General features: G+C 36.6%; 2 protein-coding genes across 2 annotated transcripts in view; both read left to right on the top strand.

Moving 5' to 3' along the window:
- Positions 1-1,259: 1,259 nt before the first annotated feature.
- foxf2a (forkhead box F2a) lies at positions 1,260-4,719 on the top strand. Its single transcript, XM_056465442.1, has 2 exons — positions 1,260-2,657; positions 3,838-4,719. The coding sequence occupies exons 1-2, from the start codon at positions 1,676-1,678 to the stop codon at positions 4,005-4,007; spliced, it is 1,152 nt and encodes a 383-aa protein (XP_056321417.1). The 5' UTR covers positions 1,260-1,675; the 3' UTR covers positions 4,008-4,719.
- A 7,000-nt stretch (positions 4,720-11,719) lies between these two features.
- The window catches only part of ftr93 (finTRIM family, member 93), a 12,808-nt gene continuing 12,027 nt past the window's right edge, over positions 11,720-12,500 (top strand). Inside the window, exons 1-2 of the mRNA XM_056470410.1 lie at positions 11,720-11,929; positions 12,008-12,077. Of these exons, the coding sequence (XP_056326385.1) occupies positions 11,780-11,929; positions 12,008-12,077 (220 nt within the window). The 5' untranslated portion in view covers positions 11,720-11,779. The remainder of the gene's footprint in view (positions 11,930-12,007; positions 12,078-12,500) is intronic.

Here is a 12,500-nt window from a genome sequence, read left to right as displayed (position 1 = left end):
GACAGGACAAAAAACAGATCAGAAATATATATTTATATATATAAAATACAAGTATATACTCTACAAATGCTGGCTTGTATTAAACAAACGCTGGGACAAGTATGGAAAAAGGAAAACCTTGGATAAATGTTGTTTACTGTTATCTAAACGCTTAGGTTTGTCCGTATTTAAACCAAATTTGAGTTTAAACAAGCCAGCATTGTTAGAGTTTTACCATTAAAAACTAAAATTGGTATTGTTGTTGTTCTTCTTCTTGTTGTTATAATAATAATAATAATAATTATTATTATTATTATTATTATTATTATTATTATTATTATTACACTAGAAAAAGTTGGATTACATTCACTCAACGCTGAGTCAAATACGGACAAACTCAAATGTTGGATTAAAAATATAATTGAGTTTTTAATTTAAGATATTAAACCAGCGTCGGCTATGTCCACATTTTAAAACAGCATTTTAGTGGTTTTATAATTTTTATTCGACACCGACTATATATAAATGTACCGAATATATAAATATATATTAATACATTAATGTATATTATTGGGCACCATGAAATAATTTTATAAATTACATTTTAAAATTAAACCAAGCGGATTTTTGCCGTTTTACGTTGTTTTTTACGCTAATCATGAATGTTGTTCTATACTGGAGACTTTTTTTTTTTTCATACGGCCAATTAAGCTCACTTTCCACAATTAATTAGTCCTCCTCTCGGGGGGGATGATAGGGGTCCGGGACGGTAAACTGACACTGCGCTGTGTGTGGTATCCAAGCACTGGCGCGGCGGCTGATGGAAAAAGCCTGCTTCCACTCATGTCAAAATCATTTATCCAGAACAGCCCTTTACAAGAACTTGTATACACTTAGGAGAGGGACTCTTTTTTTTTCGCCCACCCCCATCGTGCGTACTTGAAAAGATGCTCAACCAGGTCACAATCTTACGTGCTCACATTCTTCTCTCCTTGGCGAGGCAATGAACTCTTACTTCGCGCGTTGTCTTTAGCAAGAAGTGCATGCTTTTTTATTTTATTTAACATTTTAGCCTCCTATTTTCCAGTGCCAGAGCTCTCACCAAAACACGCCATTAATTACTGCAGGCCTGACAGCTTTAGCCCCGGTGTTTGGCGTGTGGCGCTGTTGATTGAAACGTCGGACTAGGCTTGATAAATGGCGTTATTGCGTGTATTTAGGTTGTCAGAGGGGAGGTGGGGAGTCTCTCTACTCGGACTCTGCACAGCCTCCTGCCAGACCGATAGCTGGAGGCATGCCAGACATGGAAAGGGGTGGGTCCCACAGTTTGAGGAGATTTCTTGGAGGAATTTAGTGGGGATCTAGGGGGCAGAGAGAGATTTACGAATTGATAGGTGGTCGCGTTTTGTTTGGCCGCACGTCTTTGCGCCAGAGGACTCTGGAGCATTGAGTTTCCTTCTCTTAAAGGATTAGTCCTCGCGATGGCCACCAAGAGACTAAGGAGGGGTCGCTATCCTGGCGACACACAGCTGGTGGCTTCAGCGAGGAGCGCGTCCTGCGAGCACAGCACAATTCTGGCGCACTGACCTCGCAGAGATTTGTGGAGCACCATACCGTTTACATATTCGATTTTCATCCTGAAACGCATTTGACTTCACTTTCTGAAGACCGAGTCGTTTATTCACCCAGCCTTGCGATGACCACCGAAAGCGCACAGCAGCAGCTGGACCCGCCGCCTCCCCTCAGGTCCAGCCCGGCATCCAACAGCATGCACTCGGCTCTCCAAAACACGCAGACAGTGCTGGAAAGCACTGCAGCGACCGGCAATAAAGGCAAAAAGTCAAATTCAGGCATGAGACGCCCAGAGAAGCCGCCTTATTCCTACATCGCCCTGATAGTCATGGCGATCCAGAGCTCCCCGACAAAAAGATTAACGCTGAGTGAAATCTACCAGTTCCTCCAGGCTCGCTTCCCTTTCTTTAGGGGTTCCTACCAAGGCTGGAAGAACTCAGTCAGACACAATCTGTCTCTCAACGAGTGTTTCATCAAGCTGCCCAAAGGCCTCGGGAGGCCGGGTAAAGGTCACTACTGGACCATAGACCCCGGGAGCGAGTTCATGTTCGAGGAGGGCTCTTTTCGACGCAGGCCTCGCGGTTTCCGAAGGAAATGCCAGGCTCTCAAACCAATGTACCGCATGATGAACGGAATTGGCTTCGGTGCTTCAATGCTGCCGCAAAACTTCGACTTCCAGTCGCCCTCCGCGTCGCTGGCCTGCCACGCCAACAGCTACAACCTGGACATGATGAGCAACGCGGTGCCGGGCGTCCACACGGGATACGACGGCCTCGGTGCTGGTCACCACGTCTCACACATGTCTCCCAGTTCAGGCTCTACGTACATGACGGCGTGCCAAGTGGCCTCCAACGGAGAGTACGGGCCGGACAGCAGCAACAGCCCGCTGCACTCCCCGCCGACCATGAGCGGCTCTCTGGAGTGCCATTCGCCATACGGGGCCGCTTCGGCTCATTGGGCTTCATCAGGTGTGTCTCCTTATATTAAACAGCAGCCACTGTCCTCCAGCAGCCCGACCTCCTCTGGATTACACTCCAGTATGCCTCCGTATTCTCTGGAGCAAAGCTATCTGCATCACAACGGCAGAGACTCGGCTGACATCTCAGGTAAAGCCGCTTTTAAGCGCACGCACTACGCAAGTGCTTCATATTTATAAACAAGCTTCATAATTCAAATGCTCACATAATTAATGCACTCGCTCTAATTTTCAAATGAGCCTAAATATCCAAGCCATTAAAATCCTGACAATTCATACACAACTATATTATAGAATATATTATATTATATTTCGATGCATCTGTGCAACCGTGTTTCAAGTTTATTCTGTAAACATGTTTATTCTTAAAATAGATCCATTGTGTTCAAAGTATACACATAATATACTTTATTTATTTACAGTCATGTAAAATCAAATTGTTTTTTAAATTGACTCAAACTAGGAAAATGATGCACATTATTTTTAGAGGCCTTCGTTTGACACGTGTTAAGGGCGCATTGGTGCAAATAAATGAAGTCTTGGCAAGTTACAATTTTAGATCATTTTCCTACAATGCTGTTATGGAGAAACAATCTAACTAGGAAAATAAACGTCTGACGCAGGCAGGCTTTGTGCGCTGTTTGGGATTTTTCTTTCCATGATTACTTCAGGTTAAGAAGACCTTCTCTTCGTTGCCATTGAATAGCGAATGAAACACCAACATTACTTAAAACTAAAGAGCGTTTTTACACGTGAACAGCAAGTGTGCATATCGGTATACTGGTCTATAGTCAGTACGGGGTGTTTTAACTGTGCATCGTACAATGAGGCCAAGATTTATTAATTTTTTCTCTCCTAAAATTTAAATGGGTTCACTCTAAAATAATGATGGGTTGTTTTAACCAAAGCATGAACAAACTCAACATTGGGTTATTTTTAGATTAAATTAAGATTACATTTCAGCTCAAATGTTGAGTTTGTCCAGCGTTGTATTAATACATCAGATCATTCTTTAAGATGGCATGGAAATGCAACCAACACGACGTGAATACAGGTTAATATTGCGTACTGAAAAAATGGGAAGGAGGCTAGATTAAAATTGACAGGCTACTGGATTAATTAATATTTACAGAAATCAATGATATTTTTTTAAGTGACGATCTTAAAATTAAAACGCCTAAAATACTTTGTGCTTGTAAATCTCCAATCATATTAAAGCGCCAGACTGACACCTGAAGACAATTAATGTAGATGACGATAAACACGCAGCAATGAATCAATAATGATTTCCTTTTGCTGTTTTATTTCAGGAATGTCTCGATATCAGTCCCACTCATCGCCAGTCTGTGACAGAAAAGACTTTGTGCTGAACTTCAACGGCATTACGTCGTTTCATCCGTCCACCAGTGGATCCTACTATCATCATCAGCTACACCATCACCAGGGAGTCTGTCAAGATGTAAAGCCATGCGTTATGTAATTTAAAGTATGACAAGCAGCGGGAAATACATAAGGACTGAGCCCGCAAATGACGAGAACCGGAAAGAAGAAGAAGAAGAAGGTAAACGGAAGACGAAGTGATGCCGTCCATCTCTCCGTATGTACGGAGAAACTCAATGAAGGAAGAAACGAACTGATCCGAAGCCAATATAGCCCAGATGGAGAGACAGAGAGAGGGCGCGTTCTGTTTGTTGGAAAGTCGGACATATATTTACTATCTTGGACAAACCTCCAAACGTCTACAAATGAGTACACGTGTTGATTAACAACGTTTTTATCAAGAGCCAATCTTGACCACATTTTCAGTGTGCACGAGGGGATAGTGCTTATTAAGTGAGCACAGTAAACCCGTGGTAAAATTAATCCTTGTTATTTTTTAATGCACTCAACAACACCGCGAAATACTGAAGTTAGAGTTCAGTGGTGTGTGGGATTTGATGCATGTCACAAACCCGCTTGAATACAAGATATTTTGTTTGTCTAAACCTTATTTGTGTGTGTTTGTTTTCGACAGCTCTTTAATGATTCCACCTCTTATATTGTCAGGGGTGAGTGTGTAGGTCTGTGGGTAATTCATGCGTAAGAGGCCTGCGAAAACCATAATAGAATAATAATGATTGCACTTTTGTTAGCTGAACAAGTTGACAAATTACAGTTATGTACAGTACAATAAAGCGATGTATTCTCAAGACATAAAAGTGTAGCCTATTTATTTATTGCTCAATGTTTAAATGAGTACGACACAGTGTGCACAACAAAAATAAAGACTCAAGATGAAGCTTTAAAATACATTGAATCTTTACCTTCTTTTATAGCGGAAAGCCTTTAGATTATTTAAAACCTCTTCACATTAAGATATGGTTTAGAAAATAAAACATGTATTAACTCTTAGTAGATGCTTTTTTTTTTTGAAGAATAAAACTTTAAAACTTTTTAAAACGTATATTTTGAGTGCATAGCTGGTAATTTAAAATATTACAATACATTTCTTAGCAAAATGAAACAGTTGTTCAACATTAGCAATTAACTAATCAAATATTTTAACCCGCAGTTACATACAAATATAATAACACTGTGTCCTTGTTACACATGCACTTACAATAGTAATTGCAATTAATTATACACAATTGCATGCAACTAACCCCAAATTCTAACCTTAATGTAAGCTACTTAATACTACTCAGTACTTAAATGCATAGTTACACTATAACAAGGACAAACAAAGTATAACCAAACAATAAATCCTCCTAATAATACGCTCTTCTTGAGAAAACAAACTCGATTAACGCAAGTTTAACGAATAAAACAAAGAAAAGCTTTATTAATCTCAAATGTGTAACTCGATCGGAGGAGCATGCACACAATAAACACACTTACTAAAAAACAAACACTGAAATCTCAATTTAAAATGCTCAAAGCCTCAGTGTAAACAACACGCTAGAATCCGAATCCCGTTAAATCGGCGACAATCCGCTAAAAGCAAGGATCATTTTGAAGCTAAATGTGAGGATTATGGTAATTATCAACGAGTACACACTGAATCTAGAGAGTTAAAGAGCATGTCGGGGTTAGCTCAGATTAACCCCAATTGCTCATATTTGCGCTACGCTTTAACTGCTTAATATTTCATGTTAAACGCGGTGCGATGTCGCCATCTACTGTTACTGCAAACATTGTTTACAAATCAAATGTTGCTAAAATAATCTAAAATGATGGGCATACTCTAAAATATAATTCACTGGCGTAGTAAATATCACAATAACTAATAGCCTCAATAAAATCTGTGAGTTATTAATGATTGTACAGTTAAGACATGTTTATTTAATATTAAAATATTATATTTCAAATAAATGTTTGATTAAAACCACTTTTCTAATAAATTTTTAAGTAAATTGATTAATTAATTAGTACTTTGAACATGGATTTCCAACCAAAAAACAGTACAGATTTTACTTAAATTAATCAATATACATGCGCATTGTAGTCGCTGGTATACTTATGACAGAACAGTGATACTCTGACTAAATTGTGTGAAGGCTATGTTCGTTTTCCTCAAAATATTAAGCAATGCAATTTCCCCCCTAATATTATTAAGGAAAAAAGAGAGATTTAATCCATTGACACATAGGACAAAATATACACTTCAGTGTTTTGGACGTGGACATTCAACACTTAAAGCAGCCTATTTAATATGCTGAATCTCTGTAAATATGTTTAGTACATTAAGTTAACAATATAATCATAATAATAAAGTGCATTTATTATCATGTTGCATGTAAATAATATTCTATCTTCTCCAAATGAAGTTATATAAACTCAAATTTTATTTGTCACACACATGTATAAGAGTGAAATGCTTGTAATACTTCCGTGACCTTATAAACAAAAGCAAACTTTATATAAACAAGAACCTAAATTATAGAGTATAATAACAAGTAAAAACACAGACAATATTAGATAGCCTAGGCACATAGAAGACGGACAATTTTACACATTGATATATAAAGCCTAATATAGGCTACTAATTCACAGAGAAGTGCACATATCTGCTTCATATTATATATATATAAAGTGCATTAACGTCCCAGGTTAACATTCACTTCTACTTGTGTAACCTGAGATTACAAAATAGTTACACTTGATTCACCCCGTGTGTTTCGTTTTCTCTACACTCTAAAAACGCTGAGTTGTCATAACCTAACGTCGGGTCAAATATGCGCAAAAACCAATGCGCTAAATTTAAATTACACATTTTAACACTAAGGTGGAGTTTTCCATGTGTGACCAAACTCTAGGTTAATAAATCCAGCATTTTTACAGTGTATCAGCCGACAAATGCACCACATATCAACTTTTGGGCTATTAAATAAAGAAGAAAAGAAAAGAAAACAGGCGACTTGCAGTCAAATCCATATAACTCATTTAATGTAAATATGTATTCGGTGACATGTGAATATCAATAATCAACGAAGCTAATAAAGATTTCAGGCTTTTTAAAATAGTGATGTGAACTTTCTTAAGAAAGCGGTAAAGAAATGATGCACCTGAGGATTTGGTGATAAACAACATTTGCTTTCTTTAAACTTACTGTGAAGTCAGACAGTCGACATGAAGAATCTCAACACACAGGAGAGACGTAATTAAATAAGACATGTTTAAATAATATGAGGACTTTTGCGTCTTCTGCTGGTGTCAAGTCGTGTATGTGAGACCTCCCACATACAATAGCCTACTATAGTAATTCATAGTAAATATAGTGTTTTGAACCATACTATAGCACTTGTATTAATCTGAATTCTATTGATATTGTAACACAATAACTATAGTAATAATCAAATGACCCATTACTTTAGTCTTATTATACAAATATTATACTGCAATACATATTATACTACACCAGTTTACTGTAGTAAAAACTATGCTACGGTATTCATTATAGTTTATCAGTTCAATAGTTATAGTGTGCTGTATAGCATTAATTAACAAAGTGATGTAAATACAGTCACACACCTAAGCTAATATGGTCCAAAACACTTTATTATAAATCACTACGATGTTAATCCGGGGGTCAGCACGTCATAAAGCAAAGACTTTAAGACATAAAGACTTTTAACAGGCATGAAAAGCGGGCAGATTTAAATAAGAGGTTAAAATAATCCGCACATCCAAGATTTTTGCGCGTTTTGTTGGTTCCATCTCGTGTCTGAGAGGATTTCCTTGAATAGCCGAAGTCTTTTATTGAACAGTTTAGTCTAATAAACATGTCATTTAGCAAATAATTTACTTTAGGAAAGAACACTTAAATTGATTGTGTGATATCTGTTGTTGTAAATTAATATTAGCATGTGAGAAACCGCAAAAGGCTCTTAAATCACAGCTGATTTAATATCTTAAGTCACACCTGATAAATATGTGAAGTACAGACACAGCCCTCAGAGGTGCTTTAAATATTTGAGGGTTTATGGCTTTATTATTATAATCATTACGAAGGTCTTAGTTGCTGTCTCCGCGTATTCACCCCCAAAAAGAAAATCCTCATTTATTAACTCGTACTTATTAACCCAAGGGAAGAGTGTGTTTCTTATATTGAGCGCAAAACAAACCATTGACAAAAATGCTGGGTGGTTGTCGTAACCCTACGTATTGTAGGGTATAAATATAGCATATACAGACAAACTCCGCCGTTAGATTGAATTACATTTAAATTGCATGTTTTTTACCCAACGGTTGGGTTTGTTCATATTTATCCACTGGGTTATAAAAACCCAGCATTTTAAGAGTGTATAGACAAAACATGCTACTATTAAAGTCAACTGTTTCATTTATTTATTTATTTATTTTCAGGAAAGAAACTCATGAATCATTAGAGTAGCCTAATGAGGATTTGCATTGGGTGAACTTAAACACTTAGTTAAAATAGTTGGGTTAAAAATACCCCAACATATAACCCAAATATAGATTATTATTTATTAGCATCTTTCCAACTATGGATTATTTTAACCCAATGGATTAGTTTATATAATTTAACCCAGTGAAGGTTGAAAAATAACCCAATAAAAGCACTAAATATTTAACTCAACATTTTTTAGAGTGCACGGAGAGAGCAACTGAGGCAAGTACATTAATAACACAATCAGTTTATTTATTCATTCATTTTCTTTTCGGCTTAGTCCCTTTATTAATCCGGGGTCGCCACCGCGGAATGAACCGTCAACTTATCCAGTCTTTTTACACAGCGGATGCCCTTCCAGCCGCAACCCATCACTGGGAAACACAATCCGTTCATTTGTTCTTAAAGTTTTGTCCGCATGACACGTTGTTTATTACACTGTTCAATAAAATGCTTCGGTTACTAAAATAAATCTTCACACACGCGAGATGCAACCAACAAAACATGCAAAAAAACAAGCAGGATCAAACCGTGTGCGCATTATTTACATCTTATTTAAAGCTGCAAGCCTTTAATGTCCGTTAAAAGTCTTATGTATTAAAAGTCTTTCTTTTATGACGTGGCCACTCACTATAGTTTAGACGGAAAGGTCTGATTGATATTTTATCTGTCTTCCAATGAATGGCGCCGTGCTGAATCTGAATATGCAGTCCGACACCGCCATCTAGCGGCCAGAGCTGGAACTGATCCACAGCAGATTTAAAAACCGCATTAAATGAGTTTATTTCAGCGGCTGCACGAACGGTGACTGACCTGAAAAACATTTGACCCTGCCAATTATATTACGCTAATTATATTTATTTCATCCTGACTGAAATTGTCCAAAGCTCCCCCAGAATGATCTGAGGTACTGAGAAGGTCTTACAGAAAATGAAGATTTTAAATTAAATCAGCATTTCTAAATTATAGGCTGTCTTAAATCTGTCATTGTAATGAGTTACAAAGTAAGTAGTTACTGTAATTAATCTACTTATATACTCAAAAAAAGTAAAAGCAAGGGATTATACTTTTCATAGTAAATACTGTAAATAAATTCAGCAGTCAACTCAATTCCGAAAAGTTGGCTATTATTTACTACACAAATATATTCATGAGACTAAATCTGTTTTTCAAATAACGAATGTCACTTCATTAAGAAAATGTATGCGCTTAAGAAACAACGAGCTGAATCAGAAATTAGCTAATGACAATATATATAGCATAAACTCAGAGAAGAGTAATTGAATTTTGTTGTTATTCAGAAGTTTGCACACTAATTATGTGTTTAAATTAAGAAGTTTATTGCACATGCTTCAGAGACAATCAAGTAATGCATTAATTTATAATTTTAAGTCCTGTTTATTAAACATGTATGGGCTCATTGCTTTAAAATAATTGATATATTGACGGCTCATATAGTTTAGTGATCATGCAGCGGTCAAACTAATCACTTATCGATTGCTCTTCCTAACAGCGGGTCTGTGACTAATTATTTATTAATTTAAAATTCAAAGGTTAGGTTTTTCAGATTATTGCACATGCTTTAAGGAACAATGAATTAAGTGATATATTAATTATTAATAATAATAATAATAATAATAATAATAATAATAATAATAATAATAATAATAATACCGTATAAGGTCATTTTTTTAAACGTTTGACGTTTTGATGCATAATTTACGGTTCTTGCAGTATTATTTATTAATAATAATAAATGAGGTCATTAAAACATTTGATGTTTTGACGCATCTAATGTACAGTCGTTTAGTGTTCTCGCAGCGTCCTCTTCTCGATTGCTCTGGGGATTTTGCCCACATTTTTGTTTAATTCTGTGTCACCAATAATTTATTATAAATAAAAAGTCAATGAATTTACAAACCAAATTTGAAAACAGTGTAAAGTCCTGCTCACATCGTCCAATTTTAGCCATGCATTGGTTGTCTGGGACAGCATGACCTTCAGTCAATAGATGCAGAGCTTTCCAAGAGTACATAATCTCAAATAAAACTCATGGTTCATTTAATCTACTTAATAAAAAAATGGCATCCCATAGCCACAGCATTACATTATCATGACATTAAAGAGAGAGTTCACCCTAAAAACCGAACATTCTCTCATCATTTACCCACTCTTTACTCTCTCTTCTTGAACACACACACGCACACACACAGTTATTTTTTTATGAATCTGTAACTATTGATTGCCATGAGAGGCTATTTGTTTACTTCCATCTATTGAAGTCAATGACCACAGGAGCAGCATTCTTCAAAATATCTTCTTTTGTGTTCAACAGATGAAAGACGCTCATAAAGGTTTAAAATCACTTGAGGGAGATTAAATTGTCAGTAAATATACATTTTTTGGTGAACTGTCGCTTTACATTTTGTATGGAGGTAAAATTACTGTTTTATTGAACTGAAGGCGGCAGGATTTACATGCATAGGCATATTACAACAAAACATAAGCTATCATCAGCGCAAATTATACATTGAAGATCAGGGGGGTCCACCTTTTCAATAATGATACTGTAGTCTGTCTATAAGTAAATGACTGAAGCATGTATTTGAATTACATCTAATTTATTAATTAAATATATTAAAGTGTTCATTGGTTTGTGTCTGACCAACAGTAGGCCTATCTTCTGATTAGTTATTTCTGAGGTTACTGTAGGTCAAACTATACAAACTATGCATCTAATTTTACTGTATTTAGGCTATATATAGATACAAAGAGCTATTTTAGTTTTGTGAACACTTACGATGTCTATCGGTGCTCTAGATCTGCCGGTTTCTGATTTGTTTTCTCACATAGACTGATTGGCGCGATTATAGATTCACATTGGTATTAGCCATTATAGGGGTGGTCAAATATTAACAGTATATTTATATGTCATTGTAATCATTAACTTTAGTATTTAAAATACAGATCAGAGTGAACTATTTCGTACTATTAAATGTCCGACTCCCCATACATCTTGTTTTGATGTCCTTCAGGGGGGCTCAAGCATTAATTAGGATGGTCAAACCCCTCCAAACCTCCTGTAATTTGCACCCTCATCGCTTTTTTTCTTTTCATTTTTAGTGAATGGCGATGCAAAATTATATTAGTTTCCTGTTGTCATCACTGCAGAAGCTTCTGCTTTGGCTTTGGAATTTAAATGAAAACATTTAGCTCTCAGTGCGAGACTGACCTCTAGTGGACATGATTATTCTCTGAAACTAAAACTCACGCCTATTTTCCAAGACCAGGAAACACGTAATGGGAAGGAAACTGAAACTTTACATCTGTAACTTACATTGAGAAGAAGCCCCTTTAGTACAATGGCAGAAGCCGGTGTTTCAGTGGATCAGTTCAGCTGTCCGGTGTGTCTGGATGTGATGAAGGATCCAGTGACCATCCCGTGTGGACACAGTTACTGTATGAGCTGCATTACAGACTGCTGGAACCAGGAGGAGCAGAAAAACATCGAGGTAAAGTTACTTTTGAACAATAACATAATAATATTATAAATAATAGCCTAATATAGAACCAGCTTTACACCAATACAGAAGAAGACCTACAGCTGCCCTCAGTGCAGACACTCCTTCAGGCCCAGACCCACTTTATTCAAGAACATAGGTACAGTACTAAATACAAACGTTAAATATATGTTGTATATGTGTTGTGCAGTGCTATGGGTAATGCATTACAAGTAACGAGAGTTAAGTAACAATATTACTTTTCTATGTACCGAGTAAAGTAGCAGATTACTTTGAAAATAAGAAGTAATAGTATTTGAATTACTTAAAAAAAAAAAACGTAATGAGTTATTTTAATTAATTATTCATTCATTCATTTTCTTTTCGGCATAGTCCTTTTATTAATCTGGGGTTGCCACAGCGGAATGAACCGCCAACTTATCCAGCACATGTTTTACGCAGCGGATGCCCTTCCAGCCGCAACCCATCTCTGGGAAACATCCATACACACTCACTCACACTCATACACTACGGACAATTTAGCCAATTCACCTGTACCGCATGTGTTTGGACTGTGGGGGAA

Source organism: Danio aesculapii, chromosome 2, assembly GCF_903798145.1.
Source record: "Danio aesculapii chromosome 2, fDanAes4.1, whole genome shotgun sequence".
NCBI classification, from domain to species: domain Eukaryota; kingdom Metazoa; phylum Chordata; class Actinopteri; order Cypriniformes; family Danionidae; genus Danio; species Danio aesculapii.
The sequence above is the reverse complement of the archived record's forward strand: the minus strand, read 5'-3'. Positions and strand labels throughout refer to the sequence as shown.

Bases quoted from the DNA above. Each gene is read 5' to 3' on its own strand.
- foxf2a (XM_056465442.1), top strand. From the start codon at position 1,676: ATGACCACCGAAAGCGCACAGCAGCAGCTGGACCCGCCGCCTCCCCTC. The intron at 2,658-3,837 runs GTAAAGCCGCTT...GTTTTATTTCAG, and splicing joins AGACTCGGCTGACATCTCAG to GAATGTCTCGATATCAGTCC.